The 24272-nt window shown below is 46.0% G+C and overlaps 1 protein-coding gene across 1 annotated transcript in view; it reads left to right on the top strand.

Moving 5' to 3' along the window:
• Nucleotides 1-10260: 10260 nt before the first annotated feature.
• Nucleotides 10261-24272, top strand: part of SLC30A2 (solute carrier family 30 member 2) — a 94558-nt gene continuing 80546 nt past the window's right edge. Inside the window, exons 1-2 of the mRNA XM_069622803.1 lie at nucleotides 10261-10745; nucleotides 17666-17880. Coding sequence (XP_069478904.1) covers nucleotides 10702-10745; nucleotides 17666-17880 — 259 coding nt within the window. The 5' untranslated portion in view covers nucleotides 10261-10701. The remainder of the gene's footprint in view (nucleotides 10746-17665; nucleotides 17881-24272) is intronic.

Genomic DNA, 24272 nt, shown 5'->3' with positions numbered 1-24272 from the left:
ATTTTGCAGAAGATGTGATGCCCCCAACACGCTACACCGCATTGCTAGGTATTTTCATAGAGCAGGGCTTGGAAGCAGGATTGTGTTGAGTAGTAATGGGCAACTTCCATAATAGCAATAAGGATTCTTTTTATACTGCTGCTATCATGTTAGGTCCAGGATTTTAGTTTTTGTATTTTAGCATTGTGTTGATCGATACATTTCTATTAAGATTAATGTTGTTATTTGTTGTTTTTAATGTTTTTAGTACAAATATTGACTATTACACACAGGGCCTCATTACGAGCATGGAGGTAAAAACGCAGTCATTACCAGCATGGCGGTATTAGCGCGTCCGTGCACCCTCGACGCCGCTAATAGTGGGTGATTAGGAGAGCGTGAGCACGCGTGAACCCCCATGCCGGTAATGGCTGCACCGCCAACCCGCTAAAGGCCCGCCAACCCCCCGATAGCGCCATCACCGGACCCACTGATACCGCCTCCGCCTAGGAGCTACCCTTTAATAACGGACCCGGCAATACCATCATGCCAATACCGGGTCCGTAATACCAGACCTGGAAGTAACATCATCGCTCTGGAATGGGAAATGCGCCGGCGGCCATCTTAAAAAACACAATCCATTGCAATCCTCTCAACACAGCAGTGCTACAGAGTGGAGAGCAGGGCCATACTATCCATCATGTCTAAGGCAACCCGCAAGACCACCCCCCACTTGCACAAGAAGCGCTTCTCCGACGAGGATACGTTGGCAGCCCATGCGGATGAGATGTTCGCCAACAACCTGAAAAGGGAAGTGCAACTCCGAAAAAAACAAATATGGGAGGAGGTGGCGCGGAAGGTGACAGCGGTTGGCACCACCCCCCGCACGGTGAAAGACTGCAATAAGAGATGGGATGACCTACATCTCCGTGTGCGAAACATCCTATCATCAAATCGCAGGGAGGCCATGGCTACAGACGGGGGGGGGGGGGGGCACTCACCCATCAAATTGATGCAATGTGAGGGGACCTGCAGCACAACTGTAAATATGGAGTCGGTTGAGGGCTTCAGTGAAATGGAGACGGGTGTGGCAACATCGGGAGATGGAGGTGAGTGACCCCGCAAACCAAAGCATGACGTAGTACAACAGATGAGAAAGTGAACCAAGCCCATGCATGGCCCATCATACACATGTATACAGATCCATGTCCTGATGGTGGCCCAAACCCTGGCACAATGAAATGCATGCTGCGTGGCAATCCCATTACCAACAGACGCCCAACACACAGGGATCATTCACATGTGACGCATCACGCAACCGCAATACAACGGTATGCCACCTGGTACACATCAGTACAGCATGGAGAAGCTACGGCGTATGCCAATATGGCCTCCACCCCCCCTTGAAAGTACCCTGTGTGTCACACCTACAAGAATGCATTGCATGAAAAATGAAATACTGTACAGCACCAAATCATGCATCTTGCATGTAACACCATCACTGATGCCCTGCATCTCTTGTTCCCCCACAGGCACTGACGCAGAAAGTGAAGGGCAGGACCCTGCCCCAAGGTCATCAACACACACTAAGGTATTCAGGGCCACACCAGAAGACACTGGGCCTTCCACCTCCAGGGCAGCACCATCGCCCAGAGTGCAACCCAGGGCACCAAAACAGTCCAGGCCAGCTGAGAAGGATAATACAGCAGCCGACGATACTGCCAATACAGAGTCGGCAACAATTGCAGAGCCAGAGGCTGATGGTACGCAGTGCGCTGCCACCAGTTCTGTAGGTGAGGCAGCAGCCACAGCCCCCCGCAGCGACGTGGACGTCCACGCCGAAGAATAACAGGACATGTACGACAACATCCTTGTAGAATGTCCCCATACTCCAAGCCCCCAGTACACCCCCCAGCACTCCACACAGGGCAAACCAGCATGCCCCATGGAGGTACATGCGATTCTACTGGGAAGTCCGCATCTGACCACCACGTCAGAGGGCAGTCCTGCAATGGTCCACCCAGCCACAGCACCGTCTACCTCCACAGCCCCCACTGACATGGAGGCACGCCAGTCGAGGGTAGAGGCCAGCCAGGATTCAATGATAGAACTGGTCCGCCAGTATGTGGCCGAGGGGGAACAGACACGCCGTGAAATACGGGAGGCAAATGCCACAACCATAATGGCCATCAACTCAAGCGCCATAGTCATTTGTGACAGTTTAGGGTCCTTAGCAGGATGCTGGAACATATGCAGCAGCAACAACCTGCACCGGCAGTGCCAAATCCATCCACCTCCACCCCATCCACCACACCTGCCAGCTCGACTCCCTCAAGCCCTGTGCGGATGATGAGACGCAGCGCAAGGCACACAGACATGCTGCCCCCAGACACAAAAAGAGGCCAGAAATAGCCAGTCTACCCACATCGTGTGTGGGATGACAATGGGTGAGTGGGAGGTGGTGTTGGTGGTGTTTGGGGGTGTTGTTGGTGTTTATTGGGGGATATGGGGTGTTTGGGGGGTATGTGGCATTTGGGAGTTTTGGGGGTATGGGGGAAGGTGTGTGAGAGGTGGAGGGAGGAAGCACTATATTGTAATTTTTCCTAATACATCTGTTGTGTTCAAATTCATTTCATGACTGAACATTGTTCATTTAATTTTGTGTGTGTTTATTCAATTCATGACAGCGCACAGTGCCCAACTTCCCACACACTCTGCGTCCATGTCCACACGATCCAAGTGCTCAGTGTAGTACTAACACATAACCATCAACATCCCTGTGGTTCAGAAGTAATCGTCAATCAGTGATTGGCGCACAGCACGGCCATCTTGTGCATTACAAACTGCCAGGGGTGCTGCTTATCCTCAATCATCATCCTCATCCGGTGCATGCAGGTCAATGTCAGGTGGCAGTGGTACGTTCCTCCGGATGCGCATGTTGTGCAGCATGACACAGACCATGGTGATCTTTGCCACCTTCTCAGGCCCATAAAGGAGTGCTCCAGCAGACCTGCTGAGGCAGCGGAACCATGCCTTCAACAGGCCAAAGGTCTGCTCAATCACAACACGGGTACGGGTATGAACCCGACTGTACTCCTCTTCGTGCCTGCTCTGCGGGTTCTGTACAGGGGTAAATAGCCACGGCTTCAAGGGATAGCCACCATCACCTGCATGGGAGCACAATGAGGTATGTGTGAGTCAATATCTGACCTGACACCTTTAGGAATCACTGCCATGGCTGCAGCTAGTTGGTGTTGACATACACATGTCCCTGGATGTATGCACACAGGTTCATTTGATGCATTGTGTACTGTACTATGGTCTGCTGGTGTGGATTGCATTGTACAGTTGATGCAGGGTGTTCACTTGCATGCTGATGCAGATGTACTGTGGATGTGGAACAATGTCTTGCCACCCATATTTGCGGTGTATGGTACTCTGTACGTATTCCCACTAGCAGCATTGCCACAGGTGTAATCATGTTTAGTCATCCATCACTTGACATACCCATGGTGGCCTACTTGTGCATCTGGCATGTTGTCATTGATGTGCAGCATTTGTCTTATGTATGCCATTGATGTGTCATGTTCAGGTTGGGATGTTCAGGGCAACAGTGTTTAGCTGTAAGTACATTGTCCACTCACTGCCCAATCTCACCCAGGTGGAGTATGCTTCCCCCCCCAATCTCACCCAAGTGGAGTATGCATCCCCCATCTCACCAGGTGGAGTATGCACCCCCCCAATCTCACCCAGGTGGAGTATGCTTCTCCCTCCAATCTCACCCAGGTGGAGTATGCATCCCCCAATCTCACCCAGGTGGAGTATGCACCCCCCCCCCAATCTCACCCAGGTGGAGTATGCTTCGATGGATGGATTGGATAGAGAGTTCAGACAATTCAAAAATACTCCTAACAACACAGGTTCTGAAGACAAGAAAGGATGGGTTTAAAATGGGGATTAACTAAGCAAGGTACATATGCTAGTGAGACAGTTCTTTCTATAGATACTCACTAGAAATGTTTTTAAATGGAACCGTCAGGATTCTGGTCCGTCAAGGTTCTGGTCAGGGAAGGTTCTGGTCAGGGATAAAGTGCACCAGACCCAACGGTATTAGGGCACAAAAAGCAAAAGAGGGCTGTTCAGCTTAGGTTACATTGCTGTGTGTTACAGTACAATACATGATAAACAGTGCTGGCAGATATCATACAAGTAAGCAAATGGTGGCAGGAGGCATCAGACAATTATATACAGTAGTAGTAGTGGTAGGAAGTCAGATGTCATGTTCCTTAATCCAAGACATGTCTTGGTGGGAGAGAATTCCAATTTTGGGCTGCTTTGACCAGGAAGCTATTACCACCTGTCTTCATACGTTTGAATCTGGGCACTCGAAGTAGGTTGGCAGTGGCTGTTCTGGAGGGGTGGTTGGTAGATTGTCCCAGGAATCTAGTGGTGAGGTACTGTGGGGTGGCCATGTGTAAACATTTATGAGCCAGGGAAGCTGATTTGAGGAAGATTTTATCTTTAGTGGAGAGCCAGTTATTGGATCTTCTGAGGTCAGATATGTGGGCTTTTTTAGGAATGCTCTCTCAAAGCATTATTTTGTAGATCTGAATTTTGTTGGTGATATATTTGTTACACCCTACATATAGGGCAATACAATAGTCCAATTTGGATATTACCAGGGCTCTTGCTAGTATGATGCAGTTATTGGGTGTAAGGAAAGGCCTAGCTGCTCTAATTAGCTTGCAGGTGTAAGTAGTAGCGGAGGCCATGGAGTTTACTTGTTTTTTTAGTTTTAACTTCCTTGGCTACTGTAATGTTATTGTTGTCTATGATGAAGTTAGAATAGGATGAAGTTAGAATAGAGAAACATTTATTTCATAGGGGCACAAATCAACTTTTGTTTAACTCTAATGGCACTTACTTACCTCTGATGCTTTTGATGGACCAGGGTTGGAATTTGGATTGGGGAAAACTTTCTGTGGCTCCCGCCTCCGCCTCTTTATCCACTGAAGGGCCAGTTCCAAGCAGTGCACAAATGCTACCTGCTGACGGGAATCCACTGTGTCCCAGTATGCTGAAATAATAGCACAAATAATATTACACATTCTAATACAATGCAGTTTTTCAAAGCGCATACCGGTTAAGCTTTCCACCATATTGTCATCTTTGTCTATCGGGGGCCAATCAACCTTCTGTTGTCCCTGGTCCATAATCTCCAAATGACGATTCCATGCTCCCCCCTCAAGACACTGCTCATGTCTTCTTCACAATGGGCTATGTCCTGGGGCATGTGAGCACCGGGGGACTGTAATAATGGTGGTGGTGCGCTACACAAATCAACTCATCATAAACATTCCTATATGATTCTTAACAAATACCCCTTGCATTATTGAAATACACCTTGAGAAGCTACGAGAGATTCAGATGGCCGGCATAGTATCAACTAGTGACTCACAACAACTTACCACCCGATAATACAATTGTTACAGAGTAATCCTTTTTCATAATCGCATCTTTTCCGTCGTGGTCCAGTTCTACAGTATCAAAAAAGGCACGAATCATTGCCACGCAAGTCGTCAGTAATAAACTGCAAATCCTCTCTTCCCAAGCACTGAATGGTATCGGTGGTCTGAAAGACACCCAAATGTTAAATACCCAATGCAAGGCACAAAATAGTTTTCTAAATTTTAAAACAGATATTTAATTTCAACTAGGGAAGTCAAAGTAAGAAGGAGACAAATCACATCAGACTTTAATTGGTGCAGGTTTTGTCGAAACACAACAATTGTTGAAACCTTGCAACATTTACTATTGGAGTGCACAGCCCCTAAACTTCTGAGTTTAAGAAATATGCACTTTGCTAAATATTTTGTGTATTTTTCACAAATAGACCCAAGTAATAGATGGGTCGCTCTGGCTGCAACTGAATGTATGGGTATAAGGATTGCTACTATCAATTTTTTAAAATCTCTAAACCTGGAATGATTGATATACACCATGTTAACCAACACTTTTAAATTGTGAAAACTTGATGTGGAAGATGGTTGTAATTGTAAACGTTTGTTTTATTGATTTAATGTTTTTACTTAAGCAAGAATGGATTTTTGTAACATGTATAAAATTGAAAAAGTTGTTGTAATACAACTATATTCAATAATAAAAAAAAAAAAAAAAAAAAAAATTTCAACTATTCTCTGATATAAACTTTATGAAAAATAGCAACTAGTAATGCATGCTATTTGAGCAAGGGGGGAACAAAAACAACAATCTTACTAGGCCCAGTGACATTGAGAACGCGCAAGTGCATGGGAGAGGGAAAGGGGAAAAGTGCATTGAGGGGGCGAGAAGTGTGGAGCAGAGTAGAAACAGATACATTATAGAAAATAAATAATAAAAAGGCAACAAACAGTGGCAGTGCAGCCAGCAAGTGGCAAGTGCTGGGTTAAGGCAAGTGCTGGGTTAGGGGAGCAGACAGGTTATGCCTGATAAGTGCATGAAGAAAAAGGGGGGGGGCAACTGTATGGTACCCCAGTGCAAGGGGTGGCCGGCAGGCAGTTTTGGGTGGGTGACAGGTACCAGGACTTGTCTAGAGACCTCATCAGGTGTGACGGGGGAGAGGGAGGAGAGGAGAGAAGAGGGGGGCCCAAAGAGATCAATTACAAAACAATGTGTGCACCAGCAAGATCAGTCTCTAGTATTGCATATGCGAAAACAGTCACAAAATGGCTTTCTACCCACATCTCGCACACACTCCAAACTCACTTCGCACTACCATGGAACTTCAGAGAGATTGCAATGTGTATGATTTACATATTTGTCCCTGCATTTATGTTCAGCTCTCTTTTGTGGCATATTTGAGTTAAGGATGCTATGTTTATAATACTGCTTAATTCTATATAACACCTGATTATTATCATAATAACATTTCTACCAACAATGCTGTACACTGTTGTGTCACGGGAAGCGATGAAACGCAACCTTTCACCTCTTGACAAAACAGAAGTGACATCACATAGCATTGTTCCTAAATACAATACGAAAAATATGGTTACACTATCACCATAATATGATATACATTTCATGCAAGAATGGATAACCATATGTATCATTAATATCAGTGTGTATAGGCCCATATTGTCAAATCGCTGTGAATTCAAGTAGATGTCCAAGGCCAAATGATAATGATGTGTTAAGCACTTATCCTTAAGCGCATTATATAGAACGAATATACATACAATATCACACACATCGCTACAGCCAGTGCTTAACCCACTGAGCTATCTTACCGGCTATAGCAAAATTAGTAATTATATGTCTGAATGTTCTCAAAGTGAGAAAGCAAATTGCACTCTGTAGTGGATACCATTCAACTGATAACTGATTAAACAGCTAAACAGCAGGCCATTTCATCTACAGGTGTGGTGCAAAGCTGGCCACATGTCAAGCCTGCGTGGAGCTACTTTTCAGGCTTCAGTGGTTGGCAAAATAGGGAAAGCAGTGCACTCACATGACATCCCGTAATCTGGGCACTCGTTACCTCATACATGCAAACATCCTGAACCCTTTAGCGCTGCCTGTTACTTTGCAATCCAATCACTCAACTGGTATTACATGAAGATAAAACGTGATTAAAAGATTTAAAAAACACATAGCTGGTGAAATATGCAAAATAATGATGATATGATGCATCTGAGTCAAGTTACACGAAGACGTGTACAGAATCACTGTGGCAGATAGCCACCTCACACACTGTGTTCAGTAACCAAGTGCTGCTGCTTAGAAACCTTTCTGTTGTAAACTGATTAATCACAAATAAATGCTTCTGTTGTGCTGAGAGCAGTTATTACGAAATTAAACTGTGGGTTCATGGGTGCCAACTTTTGATTTCCACTACAGGGGCAGAAGTACTTCCACCTCCGCCCTGAATATAAGCAAGCGACCAGCAGCCTAACCTAAACACATTTTTATAAATATAGCACTTGTTTTTTATAAGGAATTGCAGAAGGTCATACAATTAACAACTCGTTTTTAATAAATAATGCCTCAACAACACTCTGCACAGCAAGGAAATGCAGGCTAATAAGGTGGGTCCCGTGTTATTGTTATTTTGACTTTGTATTCAGCCGGGAAATGCTGCCAACTTGACAGAGTTTTCCAGCTGAATACAAACTCAAAATGAACAATAGAACATGTATTTGGTGCCAATAACGAGGCAAGGCCTGTGTTCCGCACTAAAATATTTCCAATATTTTAGTGCGGAAGACATGCCTACGTTACTGGTTCCAAATGGGAAGATTATGGCTATGCCTGCCTCTGCAGAGCAATGAGGCAGGCTGAAGGTGACAGTCCCGTCTCACCTGAAATAGGAATATAGTCGGGAGAGAGGGGCTGTTCACCAGGTACAGTGGACTTCACTGACAGTGTTCAATGAAGTCCACTGAACCGTCCCTCTCGCCCGACCCAGTAGTACACTGGCCTCTGCCTCCTCCACCATTCCCTACCAGCAATGCAACTCCGACCTCGACTGTCGGGGCTCAGCTGGCGGCTCCGCGGCTGCATCAAGTGAGGTATTGCCAGCAACAGTGTTTAGGCTTGACCGCTGCCTTGGCCCACGCTTGCGCATAGTGTGGGCATGTGAGGAAATTACACAATGTCACTGCTCAATGCGCAGGCGTGGGCCAAGGCTATGCAAGTGTGATCCAGTCTGCTGCAGCCTGTATCTCTCAGTCAGAGAGTGCAGTGCTGCTGATTGACTTCTCGTCCTAAAACCCTATAATTTTATTTTAAAAAGAACCGCACCGGAGCGGTTTCTTTTTAAAATAAAAATATAGGAATGGTAACAGTGGAAAAAAAAAGGTAGAGGAGCACCGTTAACACCCGCTCTCCCTCACTTTGATCACTGGTATACAGAGGGGCACAGAGGAGGGGCACAGCTGTACCAGGTGGCAGGCAGGAGACAGGCGGCCACCGTCTAGCTAGTCAGGTGGCGCGATGGGAGAAGGGGTGGCCGAAGTGTTAGCCATTTCTTCTACCCATTGCTGCAAATTCGTATACCCAGAATGTTAGCGACTAGGCATTATTTACTGGAGAATTAGTCAAGTGCCGCTGGACAAATAAAATGCAAAATAATCGAACCTAAACTCTGTGGAATGTTTAGCCAGTTTAAAATGCTAAATAACTGCAACCAACATTGAAACTAGTTTGACATTATTTTACCAACATATAAATGCAGTAAAAATGTGTGACTATGTTGCTGGATTGGTTTTATTGAGAAACAAGTCGGAGAAAATCCAAAAGAAATCCTCCACTTAAGACCAAACAATCCTTGCTTGTCAAAAAATCCAAAATAAATCCTGTAAAAATGCGTGCCTGCCAATTAGTGTTAGTGGATTGTTTTTACTGAGAAACAAGTCAGTAAAAATCCAAAATAAATCCTGTAAAAATGTGTGCCTGCCAATTAGTGTCAGTGGATTGTTTTTACTGAAAAACAAGTCAGTAAAAATCCAAAATAAATCCTCTAACCCAAGTCAAATAAATCCTTGCTTGGAAAAATCCCCAAACAATCCAAAATAAATGCAAAAAAAATCCTCAGCTTGAAAACAAGCCAGAAGCAATCCCCAAACAATCCAAAAAGTGGATTTCTTTTTTACTAGGGATGGCAGGCAGGGTGGGCTCCAGCAAAGGCAGCTTGTAAAGCGAGCGCGGCAAAGCGCACATTGTAATACATAAAGGAATACATTGTCGTTATAAAACCGCTGACTGGAAAAGTGGGGGCAGTTTCTGGGTCTCTCTCTCCCCCCACCCCCCAGAATCGAGGCCGCTTTCGTTTGAAAACCTTGAAAGTCCCTGACGCTGGCTCTGGTGAAGCAGGATAATGCACGCAAGAGTGACCAATCGGTGTTCAAGAGGGAACTCACGGGAATGAAGAAAAAGTGTGGGTGGAAGTGCAGGAACGGGACGGGTGGCATGTACCATGATGGAGCCGTATGGGGGACGTAGAGTCAAAGCTGTCCTGGGGCGTCGGGGCCGCCTGGGCGGTGTAAGCACGTATTAGGGGTTAGGTGGGGGATAGCAGTAGTTAGGAGGGGGGTGGTACTACAATTTGAGGGCGCATTAACGTAATTTCAGGAGCACGCGAGTAGCCGGTCGTGCCGCTGCGTGCAGAAGAGGCACAGGTGTGTGGGGGCGTGTACGATGGGAGGTGCAGCGTTGAGTGGCGAGTGGGTACAGGTGGGACTCTCAAGGAGAGATTGTGGGGGCCGTCCGGCAGGTGGCCTTGTACTAGGGCACGTGGCTGTGCACAGGGTTACAGTGGGGCACGGAGGGAGATGGGAGAAAAGTGCGGGGGCGCGGTTTATTCAGATAGTAGCAGCAGGGAGGGGGAGACGGGTCAGCCGGAAAGGTCCGTGCTGGACTAGGAGGGGGAGGGCTTGTGAGGAGGAGTGGGAGGAGGAAGGGTCAGCGAAGGAGGAGGGAAGTTTGCAGCCGGTGCAGGAGTTTTGCACCCATTCCCCTGCCAGCCCCTCGCCCCCTTTGCACACGCCGGACTGGACATCACCCACTCCGGGACAAGAGAGTCGCCAGAGCGGGGCCGAAGGAGAGTGCGGACAGACTCGAACCGGACCAAGAGCAGACTTTGAGCCGGACCCGAGCGGGGCAGAAACGGGAGCCAGTGCGCCGGGCCGGACATAAAGAGCGCCCCCCGAACGCGAGCCGGCCATGGAGGACGACGAGAAGCGGAGACTGCTGCAGCCCAGGAGCCAGTGAGTGCCCCCTCCCCCCACACCTCCCTCTTTCATAGAAGATGGTCGCTACTTCCAACCACCCGCCCAATCACCTCAGCACTACTCCTACCTGTTAGCGGGCGATCCTTTAATAATGTCAACGAGGGACCCATCATATTATACCTGTAGTCCAAACTGAACGACCCAACGCGCCCCGTCCTTCATGTCCTGCCCCCACACTCCCTGGACTTATGGCCTTGCTTATCGCGTCCTGTGACCCCCCCCCCCCCCCCCCATTGGAGCCACCCATCCAGCAAACCTTATTGATCCTCCAAAACATGCTCAACCCCTTTGCAATCCATGGGGATCCCGATGCGCATACCTCCCTCCTGCTTCCCCCTCTTGGCACTCTTAACGGGTTGGGGTTTCGCCTGTGCATTGCACTGGGCTGGGAGTGTCTCCATTTTTTATTTTCTTTCCACAGCTATCATTGACACCCATCACCAGTGTGTCCGACAGTTTATCTCTGAATCCCACCATTGCCTTGCTTGCTGCCCCCGTATTGTTTCAGTTCCTGGGTGCCACTCACTTCTTCTCCCCCCCCGCCCCTCCTAGTCCCTGACCTCTTGATCCCTAACCTCCACTGCTCTCTCGCTCTGCTCTCCCGATCCCCCAATTCCTAACCTTCCATATTCTCCTGGTCCCTGACCTTATGCTCTCCCTGCCCCCCATCTCTCTCCCCTTCTATGGCCTTCCGCACTCCCTCCCCTTCCACGGCCACCTACACCCCCGCGCGCCCCAGTTGCGCTGTTTTCCCACCATTTCCACATTCCCAACCCACTCGTAAGCCCTGACTTTCCCCACTCTACGTTCTCTGCCCCACTTCCACCGCCCCCCCTCATCATCACCATCCAGATTCCCATCTACAGACCACCCCCACACTTTCTCCACATGCCTGGTCACACCATCATCTCAATCCCCCTATTCCCTCAAAGATCCCGCCTCGAGTTCTGGCCATTGATTAAGGGGCTTCCATCTTAAACCATGGCCCTTACCTCCTCAACTCCTAGGATCCATCGGTCTGCCCTCTTCCACGCTTGACCGCCATCGCCTTAATCACTACCACTGTGCTCTCAATCCTTTCTCCCTACTTCTCTTCTCCCCTCATGCGTGCCTCCAGTCTCTCTCTGGTGCTGTGATCTCTTTGATGTCTGCACTGTGGCACTCCTCAGCACATCTCGGCTTCTTGAAGTGCATTTAATCAGCGTCCTTGTGTGCATCTGCGCCCCAGCTTGCACCGGAGCCTCTAGGTTTCCTGTTCTTCTGGCTTCCCTAGTGCACCCCCACCCATTGCTACAACCCTTTGGGCAAGGCAATCTTAACATTTCAAAGTCTTTAGATGTTTTTGGGAGTAACTAACTTCCGTGACACAAAAACGATTGTTGCAGCAATAATCCCGCGGCCTCCTGTTTTTCAGGGTTTGGCATGGAGTGGACGAGGAAGTAGCAATTTGATGAGCAAAAGTACTAGCCTGGCCAAATGGAACGGTGGGCGGGGTGTGGGGCGATGTGCAAGAAAAACAGAATTCCATGTGAAAATGGCTGAACATGCAGAAGGCAGTTAAATTAAACACTGCAAAATATAGATTTTTCTGACTTCCCGAGCCGATTATGACGCTTTTCATATTTTATCTTTCTGGACTTTTAATGGGCAGAGCTAGCACTACTGGGACGCGTTATCCATCTGGCCCTTGTTATGACTGGATATGCAGTCGCGCAGGCCAATCAGTCCGTCCCTGGGGGCACCCAGCACACACTGTGGCATTATTGTTGCAGGTTTGAGCCAGCTTGTGGGGCGGTGGGGGCACCCACCGTACTTTGTCGCAGGGATCACCCTAATGGGCAGTGATCACACGGGCCCAGACATTGGCCTCGGGGCACCCATGCTAACGCACAGGACAGCGCCGGCATTGCCCAGCAGGGCACGGTGCCCTATCTGCAGGGATGCCCAGCAGGTGCTCTCCAGCAGCACATAGGCCGGTGGGGGCTCTACAGACATAGTGGAAGAACATCGGGGACAGCGTTGCCCAGTAGGGGCAGTGTCCAGGTGGATAGTCCGGCAGCAGTAGGCCCATCGCGCGGCTGCAATGACACACACAGCAGGCAGGGCTCCATGGTATCAAGTGATGAGCCGGCACTGACTCGTCCCTATCATATTAGTAACATGGTCAGTACCATGTGACCATCGCACGAGCCTTGGGAGATACCATGCTCCCAGGAAGGAGTGACACACAACACTTGGTTCCATGGGTTTAACTGACCATTCCTTTCCAGGTCTTGGTTCAATTTTACCGAAACCCTGCCCTCTTTGGTGGGGCCTGCAGCTGTTTGTTTTCAATATTTTGCACCGCCCAGACCCTGGGCTAGTCAAGAGCTGAAAAATACAATCTGAGACTGGGAGTTTAGCACAGATGATTGAACCTTTGTGGTGCCAGAGCTAGTCCTAAACTGAATGACTTGTGAAAACTTGGCAGCAGACCGTGCTGGATCCAGAACATCGACATACGATGTTGGAAACCAAGTGGTGCGCCAACGCCAGTATTGTGTAGCATGTATCCGGCCAGCGTCTCCTTCCACTCGCAAGCTGCACACACATCACGTATTTCGTCATCAGTGTGTGCGATGGATGAGGACCCTTGAGGAGCAGTGTTTGAGGCTGGAAGTTAACATAAGAGTCCAGGCCAACCAATGCCGCCGACATTGGCGGCTATATCGCTTACCTATGCATCATCTCTATCGCCAGCTGATGAACAGAACTGGCCACTCTAGGAATGGTACTGGAGGAAAGAAAACTGCATAGGACAGCATGAGCCCAGCCAGGTGGTTGATGGCCATATGGTCAAATGGAGGTATTGCCAGAGGCATGAAGTGGATGTAGAAGCTAAAGTTGAATTGCAGACACTTTGGTACTCCTGAACTGCCTTGTCTCTCCAACATTACGTGTGGTCATATTGTGACTTTGCTACATTTTTCCCATCTCTTCGTTAAGCTTCCTCTTAATATACAGACCTCCGTCCTGAAGCCTACACATTGCAGGCCAACTCATTGATGCCATCGCCAACCCGTCCCATGGTTCTCCAACTTCTAGCTATACTTGGAGATTTCAACATCTGGCTCGAGAAAGAAGACCGCTCTGTCACATAGTCCCTCGGTGAAAGTCTTGCCACATTCCATATCAAATAAGTGGTTAATGTTCTCCCTCACATAGCCGGTCGCACTGTGAATGGCATTTTCTGAAATGTAAATATAGTCCCAGTCTGCTCTCAGTACACAATCCCTTGGAAGACCACCTAGCCGGACCTTTCACAGAGACACCACCCCTTGCAGAACCATCAAGAGTCGCCGGCAATGACTGGACCCTAGAAAGACTAGCAGCAAACAACTGTACCCTCCCCACAGATGAATCAACAACCATGCAATAACTGGATCACTGATGCCTTAGACATTACCACCCCTAAAAACCTTTCAAAACCCCACAAAAGAAGAACCTAGATAAATGATTGACCCCAAAACTAAACTGCTTGAGAAGGGGAAAATCATAAACTGGAGAACTGATTGGGGAGGGGGGGGACCTCAAACTAGCAAATTTGCCTATACTCGCCAACTACGGAAGAAGTTGTCAAAGCAAAGAAAGCACACAACTTAAAACGCATTGAATTGCAAAATGCAACCAAAGGGAAATGTATAAAATCATCCACAAAAACAGCCTGCAACGAAACTCCTAATCCATCTCGAATAATCTCGGCTCAGATTTCAACAAAAAGATCTTCCACATCCAGGAACACATTGACAATAAGGAATGCTCCCACTCCTACGTCACCAATGATAAACCACTACTTACTTCCTCTACCTCATCCTCTTCTTTTTCACCATTTCTCTACAAGGTCCCACCAATGTTTACAAATCCATTATGAAATATTTAGATCTAATGTATTTCTATCAGCACAAGAAGTGTCCCTGCTTTGTTGAAATCTGCACACATCGGACCTCTGCTCAAAAAGCCCACAGCTGAACCAGCTAGATACCACCCAATGCAAAACACTCCTCATTGAGGAAACTACTGAAACGAATAAATACATGGTCTACTCTGGGACTTTATCGAAACAATGTCCGGGATGAGGAACAGCATGGAGTCCTACTATCCAGGGGTACAGAATCGCCTCTGTGCTTAATGTTGGATGCACTTAAAACAATGCAGATTGAAACTCAGAGTGCACACTCCTCCTTCTGGACATCTTCTCTGCTTTTGAAATCGGCAACAGGACCTTTCTAAAAAGACTAGAAGATATTGGATTCAAAGAAATGGCTCTACTTCCTTTCTCCCCAAGTGGAACGAAAAGCCACTACTGTACCTCCTTTATGTGATTTTGTATCTCTTGCAACTATGTAATGTGCCCTGATACCTCAGGGTCTGGTGCGCTATATAAATAAGCAAACAAACACTATACTGGGCCCCTCCGAATCCCAGCCTCACCTACTAAGCTGCGCAGGACCCAAAGGATCCACACTCTAGCCATGTCTGTTGAACATCTGCATGCCACCTCTACTTGACCTCAACGGATATGGCCTACAAACATGAGAACAATCTGTCAATAAACACTCCAGATATTAAAACTTGCCTGCATTTGTGGACACATGGGTGAAAACTCAACCATGCTAAAACAGAATGGATGCTCTGTAATCCAGCAATTTCTCCAACCACCACAATAAGGAGTCTTGGAACAACAATGGGCTTGTGCTGCAGGTGAAAAGCCTAGTCGGAAACAACTTTTTCTAACTCTGCACTCTACGCGCAGCTTATCATACTTAAAATTCACCTACAGAACCTGTCCATGATTTCATTAGTACCATCTAGACTAGACTATGGTAACAGCCTCTATCTCAAACTCCTGGATTGCCTAATGAAACAAAAGACAAGTATCAGCAGTGTGATTACTCCTCAGAATGAAGAGTTTCAATGATATCACATAAGCACTATGTATTCTGCACTGGCTGCCCATCAAGAAAAGGATTCACTTCATATCCTAGTGATCACACACTGCTCCTACCGTGCGAGGGGCACCCTATCCTTTAGAACAGGGTTGTCCAACTCGAGGGCTGGATCCATGTCGGGTTTTCAGGATACCCTCAATATTCATGGGATTCATTAGCATACAATGATTCTAAATGTAAGCGCGTTTTCCTCATGAATATTAAACCCATTGAGAACGCAGCCCCCAAAGCCAGGCGCTGGACAACCCTACTTTAGAAGGAAGATCCAGCTGTACACTCCTACCAGAACATTAGGCTCCAGCAACGCTGCTCTAGTCCCTAACTTCAGTAAAACATGTCAAGGGTGAAACCTCCTTCTCCTTTCTGGCCACGAAACACTGCAACATCTCTGCCTAGAAGTGGACCACCTGAAATTCAGGAAGCTGCTCAAGACTTGGCTCTCCAACCAATCGACCAACTTGAAAGTAAAAGCATCCAACCAAAAGCATGCAGCAGATATCTTTCTGATCGCAGCACCGGGCAGCACGCCCCACAAACGCATCCTATTGTGAGAGCAGCCTCTTTTTACCTGCCGTTGGTGAAGAGAATTCACACCCAGCGCCTCATGCCGTAATATTAATAGGTGCTAGACGGGATAATGACCTTTCCATGATTTGAACGTTACTTTAGACTGCCAAATATCTTTAGATCGCGTTATATGTATACCAAAGGTTCGTGCCTTCGTATGCTGCTTCACTGCTCTCATATGGTGGTCAGTCCTTTTTTCAACAACAAAAAAATGTCGAAAAAAAAAGTCGAATTCCGTTTTTTAAAATTATATATTTATTTTGGGGTCCGGGGGAGTAAAAAAAAATGGGTAAAACAAAAAAAAGGGGTTTGGGGGGAACTCCCCCCCCCCCCCCCCCCCCCATTTCGAATAAAAACGTATTTAAAAAAATTCAACTTTTTTTTTTTCGACATTATTTTTTGAAAAAATGACTTACTTTTTGCATTCGAAAAAATGACTATAAATCCTCGCATACAAAGGCACGAACCTTTGGTATACATATAACGCAATCTAAAGATATATTTGGCAGTCTAAAGTAATCAGAGTAAATCAGAGAAAGGTCATTCTAGCTCTGAAGATGGTGTGATGCACACCACAATGCATTGGCTTTGTGTATTAGAATTACAGACCTTCTTTTGGTCAAATGACTGCCTGAATTGAAATATCGGGAATGTGAATAAACATCTCCTGGATTTTATACAGGGACTCTTGCTTATTTTTCTGGGATGACTATATATGTCTTTGGACAGTATTCTTTAACAAAGTGATGATGAAAATAGATTGATATACGAAAAAGAATCTCATACAAGAGTATATAATATACTACGCTCGTGTAGAGCCAACTGAGAGCGCCAGATATAATGGGGTGTTTTCACCCCATTTTTTTTTTCTTGTGTGATTTATTTAGATCCGTGTGTCGTAGGATCTTATTATCTGGCAGCACCAGGCCAAAAATACACATTCTGAATGAATAAAAGAAAAAGAGACGAATTTGGAGATATTGGTGCCCCCCCCCAACTTCACTTCATTCCGACGTTGCCAACTGTCCACTCTTTGCCTCTTTGGTCATGAATGATCCTTGTTTTGCTTCTTCACCCACCCTGATCTTTGATGCTGCGTGTTTTGTTTGTTCCTTTTCACATTCCCCTGTTATTGATGACCCTAATTTGTATCTGCTCACCACCTTTTGTGATCATAAATGACCTCTGTTCCTTCCCAGGTCTCTGCTCTTAGATATGCCTCAATCTTTTCTTTCTTTACACTTTTTTCTTGGATGCTCCATTTACTTGCTTGATTACACCTCTCCCTTGACTTCTGTAGTTGACATCGTTCACCATGGACATCCTGGTCTCTTGTCCCAGTTCTTACACAGGAATTCCGGTGAAGGAGTTCCACAGCCAGATGTTCACCTATGTGTCTGACCCAAACGAGATCGAGCTCGGATTCCAGGAGAACCGACACTGCCACTCCAACCGGTCCGGGCGGAACGGCGTCGACTCGGAGAGGGAGCATGCTCGCAGGAAGCTCTATGTGGCATCAGTGGTGTGCCTCCTCTTCATGATTGGAGAGATTGTGGGTAAGAAATCCCCATTGGATGCGTGCCCAAATTCACTAGAAGTATAAGATATAAGCTTTGGCAAGGGTGTGCTCCACACCGAGCTTCAGTGTACGTAACTTTAAGCACCATAGTTCAGTACAGCCACAGCTGGCTGCCTAGGTGTAGCACCTGTCTTTCACTGAGAGTGGGCCAATGAATGTTCTTGTTGTGGGCATTGCTTTCTGGAGCTCCGAAATTGTGTGTTAGTATTGGGGTGCTTACTACGCTGTTCTGGTTTGTAAGGTGCTAAGCTCACACTTTTACTGTTTATGCAGCATCTGTTGAGTGTTTTGTGGGTAGTTTGTGCCAAGGCTTTCTCTCCTCTCCTGGGAGAGGCTTGCACTGCTGCTTCCCATGTTTGTGTTTGATATGCAACCGTGCACTACTGATTGCATGGCAATAGCTGTTCTGAACTTCTTGATTAAGTGAGAACTATTATGCAATTTATGTACTGTCTGTTTGGACGTTTACACCGAACACCTCTGCTTTTAAAGGGGTTGTGTGAGAGCGAAATGTGCACAATAGCAACTTGTGCTATGTCTCTTCAGTGTCCGGGGAAGCTTTCACTGCTACTACCCAGGGCCTGGCCCTAGGCATGGGCATTCTGCGGCATTGCCCAGGGCCCTCTGCTTATGAGGGAATTAATTTCTTTTGACAGTCAAAATAATCCTCCTCTCTGGGTTCCGAAATTAAAAGCATATCACTAGTTTGGACAAAATGGCCAACTATGCACATCAAACGCTGCACGAAAACAGTTAAATTCAGTTAGCAAAACTGTTGGAGATATTTATGCTGCAACCATCAATACAGGGAATTCCCCCACCCACCCCCAATAAAAAGCACAACACCAATATTCCTTTTATGTAATCTTGTCCTGTCTGTGATTAATGTAGAACCATGTAGATCCCTCGCCATGTAGGAATAGGTAAACCAAGAACCAGGCCGGCGTATAGAAAGAATATATATTTATTCCGGAAAATTTATATTTACACATCGCACGAGAGGCCACTTTCTCTGTGGCACAAAGCAAAGATTTAACACCAAGAACTCACTTTTTGGGAATGGACACTAAGAAAAGATCTAAGATTATACTGCATGTGCGTTTCACTTTTGGGTCTCATGTAAATAAAGCACAGGTCAAATGAACAGTTCAATACTTCTAACAGGCACTGAAATCCCTTAATGCCAGCAATGATTCAGCACCTTAAAACATGACAAGATCATAAGCTTGGCACCATACTTCACATGAAGTTTAATTTAAATAATGGGCAACATTTGTGTATTTGCAAAAACTATTTCACACATGCAGCGCTCTGTATTTTTAATCCCTCTGCAAACTAGACAATGCTACCAGTGTTGGAGCAAAACAGACTTTTATAGCAAAACACTTTATATAGCACCCGTCTTCCTTGACCACAATGACATGCAGAATCTATCTTCTCCCAGGAGTCACTTTCCGGCTCTCGGCAGAGTATATTTTTCAATCAGGGACTTCACTTTATTTAATTTTGACAAGACACTTTTCTGCCCCAGCAAAAACCCAGATATTCAGTTTACATTTAGGACTATGCTGCTTTAAGGCAGGGTCTGAGGAATGTTGAACAGTTAGCAATTTCGTTTTAAGTATACCCCTTTCCTTTAGGGACTTTTGGGTTTGCAAACAGATGCCCGGAAGACTTGGTTTGGTTGGACGTGTTTCCAGCATCAATCCCCTTTGAATTTCCCCTCCTGGTTTGGCTCCCAGCAAGCTTTGTCTTTCCCTGGTTTCCTCCAGCAATTTGTTCAGCAGTTCCAACTCTGATGACATCAGACCGCTTACCCCCCCCCCCATTTCCATTGTTCGTCCACCTTATGAATCCATATTCGCACCACAAATTATTAAAATTAGCATGTGCCTGTTTATTGACTCGGCTTCATCCCAATGAATTCATGGCTCCTCCCATTTGGAATAGTATTTTCACACACTTCAGTTTTGCTCTTAAAAAAACATGGCGAATTTCTATTAATTTCTAACTAAACCTAAAAATATCCATAAACTTGAGTTGGTGTGATCATGTCAGACTTAATAAAATGAGTCCCATGCCGGCACAAGGTTGCTGGTTCAATTGAGTTTTTCATGAATTACTCAAATAAGTCGGTGTCACCGTTTTACATGCAGTTAAATAATTCCTTAAACTACTATCTCCCAAAATCTCTGCTTCGTCACGTTTTCTGGGAAGTCCTAATCACATTTCAGATTGTGACTCTTGTTCCAAAGGTCGAAGAGTTGTATCAACCTATAGGTCTTTTCATAAGCCTTAGTGAGATTATTTTCTGCAGGTGTTACTATTCCTAAGAAATTACTATCCTTATTCCCCCAAAGCACCTATGGTAATCATCATGTGTATGATGTCAATGTATTCTGTTACCAAGATCTGCATCCAGGCTTGGCCTTTGTTGACCCAAGCCTGCCTTAGTCATTTACATTCTTTCTCCCTTGCTAATGGACCATCTGTTCGCTTGTCTTTGAGAGCAGAGAGGCATGTGGTGGTGTCTTTAACATGTCACTTGTCAGTCAAGTCCTGAACTACACCCTGAATCTACTCTAATGTTTTACTTCCACAAATGAGTCTTCTGTTTATCTAAAGGGTCCTTTTTGCTGCATCAACCCTTTTGTCCAGCGCAAACCTTGCACCCTGTCTTGGCTCTGGGAGCTTCAAAAAGATTTTCTTTCAGATAAGTATATGGGGGAAGGTGTGCAGTGCCTAGGCATTCGAATCTCATGAAGTCCTTTTGGGCTAGCACATCATTTCTTCATGCACATAAACTGGTGTTTGTAAATGTTGCAATTCCAGTTACACGTGACCTACTTTAATATTCGCCTCAAATCATCTATAGATTTTTCTCCTGCTCCATGCCATCAATGTTAATCTTTACATCCTGATATATATTCACATTACTCTGGCAATGGAGCTCGGGCCTGGTTCCCGCAAGGGGGCCAGCCCCCCACCACCCCTGAAGACCACCCCATAGAAACCTGTCCTTGCCAGTGTGCTAAACTGGGAAGGTGGAGTGGGAGGAGTCGGGGCGGGCAAGGGGGAGTTCACTCTGCCCAGAGCAATGCCAGTGATTTAGATTCATTCAAAACCTTCCACCCATCACTTTTTTGTGTTTACACTCTACATGCAGCAGCAACGTCTGAGGGGCTGCACTGCAGGAGGCCTGGGCAAAATGCTATTTCTTGACTGGACAATTTTTGCTCCGCAGCCATGACATCACAAATGACCAGGGAATTGGAGGACAATTCCCACTTTAGGTGTGGTAGCACAATTGCTCAAGAAGGCTGCCTACAATATTTCTAGCATGAGTTTTAACTGCACTGTTCATCTTACCTACATTTCCAACATCTCAGATACAAAGTAGCCTTTTTTTTCAAACTTAAAATCACACATTGATTTATTCCCATCCTGATTAATAAAATGGTTAACTGTATCAAACAATAAATGACTGGTGATGTTGCTTGCACGCAGACCTGTGCAGAAGGAGCATCTACTGACTGAGGGTCCTTAAGACTTATATTCAAGGTGTCTATTCTGCTGAATTTACTAATTGAGTATATGTAAAAAAACGAAGGTTGGTAATAACAAATATTTAATTCTGGAGGGGAGAGTAGTAAAATCGAAGTGATAGAAGCAATGCCTTGAATTAAACATGACAGCAATCATTGCTCAGGGAAGCCTTCCATGCCATAATCCTTTTGTCTGTGCCATTACAGAAGTGAACAAGCAATTGGCAAATAAGTCTTGGCTTTGCCACCACATGTTGCATTTGAATCTCAGTTGCTAGGCAATGTCTCCTCTGCACTGGAACACAAGCAACCCCAGGCATCTTTAGAACTTGCAGTTTGGGCAGGGCTGCTCACATTCGTGGCAGGGCTAAGGTTGATGTGCAAACATGCCAGGCCGACCAAAGCAATGCTGAGGGTTTTGATTGATAAAGAGACTTGTATCCATACTTTTTAGTGTTGGCTGTTGGTTGTAAGCCACAACTCTTGCATTGTAACACAGATGGGATGAAGATGGATGTGAGATGGGACCCACAGCCTATATATGTTTGGTCATTTACTCATTTCCATGTTCATCCCACCAACTACCTTCCCATCCCTGATGAAATGTACCCTCCTGGAAGCTCTTTGAGGAAGCTCTACCACAATCTAACACCATCATTATTGCTGTATATGGCTTGCCAGTGTTATATCTATGCATTTTGTAGAGTTTTTGATGACTTAAATGCCTCTGTAAATGAGCTCCTGGTGTAATGTCTCCTAACAATGTCTGTAGCCTGTTCATTAATTACTAACTAACTAAATAGTTTCTTATATAGCGCAACTCTCACCCAAAGGTCTCAAGGCGCTCACACAGACAAAAACAACAAGAAACAAAACATAAATGCAGGTAGGGGATTCAGAGGTCATTATTAATCAAATGACAAGCAATGTCATAAAGAGAGGAAGATATTTAGGAGCAGAAGTCAGGTTTTATTAGCCTTCAAACAGAAACGTCTTCAACCGCTTCCTGAACTGCTGCAGCATTGCACATTGTTTTAGATCAATTGGCATTGCATTCTAATTTCATGGGCCCCAGGCTGCAAAACTCTCTGCCTAGTTTTTTCGTGATCGTGCGTGGTTGGGTCAGTACCATCTGATTATTAGTACGTAAGCTACGTTTAGGTGTTACCATTTTTAGTCTAGCTTTGAGATATTCTGGAGCACTACGTAATAATCATTTAAAGACTATGGCTTTCCCCTTAAAGGTCAGTTGTTGCTCAATGGAGAGCCAATGTAGTCTTTTGCGATGTTCTGTAATGTGCGAATGACGACTCAATCCACAAACAGTCCGAACTGCTCCATTTTGGAGTGTTTGAAGGCTCCTGATGTTAGATTTGGTGATGCCAATAAAGAGACCATTGTAGTCTAGTTTAGTATTTACAATCGCCGCTGCGGTTGATGATCTATTAGCTTCTGATAGATAGGGGCGTATTTGCCAAAGAAGTTTTGTAGGAAAGGCACAAGATGATTTAAGATGGGCCACGTGCTTTTGAAAGGTCAGATGTGCATCAAAAAACACTCGAAGGGTTTTTACATATTCAGATAATGCAATATTATTGCCATCTATCTCAAAGGTCTTTATAAGAGTCATCTAGATTTTCAGCCTATGAGGTGTGCTCATAATCAGTAACTCAGTTTTCTTATCATTAAGAGCAAGAGAGTTTAATGCCATCCATTTCTGGATTGCCTCATAGATTCTATTAATAGTTGCAGGATGATCTTTATAGACCTCAGATAGTTTGTTACGCTCACCTGGTATCCACAGGGATGCCACCCGGCCAGTTGGTTGTTGGTACTGTTCCCAAGACTATATTAGGACTGGGCGACCAAGGTACGTTTTCCCCCACCTCCCTTGTGTTTCCAGCCCTTCCAGGTTCTCTTCTCACCTGGTTGTCGGAATCGGTGGGCTCTCCGTCCTGCTCTCTGGGCAGGGGCGCGTTGTCTTTTGTGGGCGCGGGTGGTCCAGTTACTTCACTGACTGCTGCCCTTGTAGTGTCTTTCAGGTAGGTCTTATTGCGATTGATGGCGTCATAATTCTTGCATGCCTTTTCTGTTCTAAATGTCTCTTTTTTTTTTTTTATCTCTCTAGGAGCGCGGAGTGTCCGCTTAGAGAACTGGATATGCTGGTTCTCACCAGGAGATGATAGCGCACTATAGTGCTATGATGCGGTAAGGAAGCGCTTTGCGTAGCGCAGCCATGTCTTGTCCTCACTGCCCTGTGCTTTTCTCTTTTCGTAGGTCACAGTGGGTTCCCAGCGCAGATGGAGTTCTGGAGCTATGCCGGCCGAAAAGCAACCAACCAGGTAAGTCTTTAAGCGCTTTGTGGTTGTAATGTCTCCACTACCTCCTTTAATGATGTCTTCCTCCTTTTCTCGGGTCCTTCGATCCGGACGGGAACTCCACCAACAGAGCTGCTCAGCAGTGAAGGGTGATGAATGCAGGTAAGATTCTGCTGCTAACAATGTTCTTGGTTTTTCTGCAGGTCCGGGATTCACCAGGCTCGTGGGAAAGCTGGACACGGTGAGCGTCACGTTGCTGGAAGCGTGTCAGTGCTGATACTGGAAATCAATCCTGAGGGGCATGAAGATCATTTACATACACATGTATGTTCATAATCTTGTTATAATGGACCGTCTCATTCAGTGGAGCTAAAAATTGGCGGAGTTCATATGGGTCATTTCTTCGCAGTCTATGACCTTACTGTCACCCTTCTATTGGGATGCAGGAAATTGTGTACATACACAATATGTCCTTCGGTATCTCTTCCAATGCTGTACAGTTTCCC

Source organism: Ambystoma mexicanum, chromosome 11, assembly GCF_040938575.1.
Source record: "Ambystoma mexicanum isolate Mex_15411 chromosome 11, UKY_AmexF1_1, whole genome shotgun sequence".
In the NCBI taxonomy this organism is placed as follows: domain Eukaryota; kingdom Metazoa; phylum Chordata; class Amphibia; order Caudata; family Ambystomatidae; genus Ambystoma; species Ambystoma mexicanum.
This window is presented reverse-complemented; position numbering and strand designations above follow the sequence as displayed.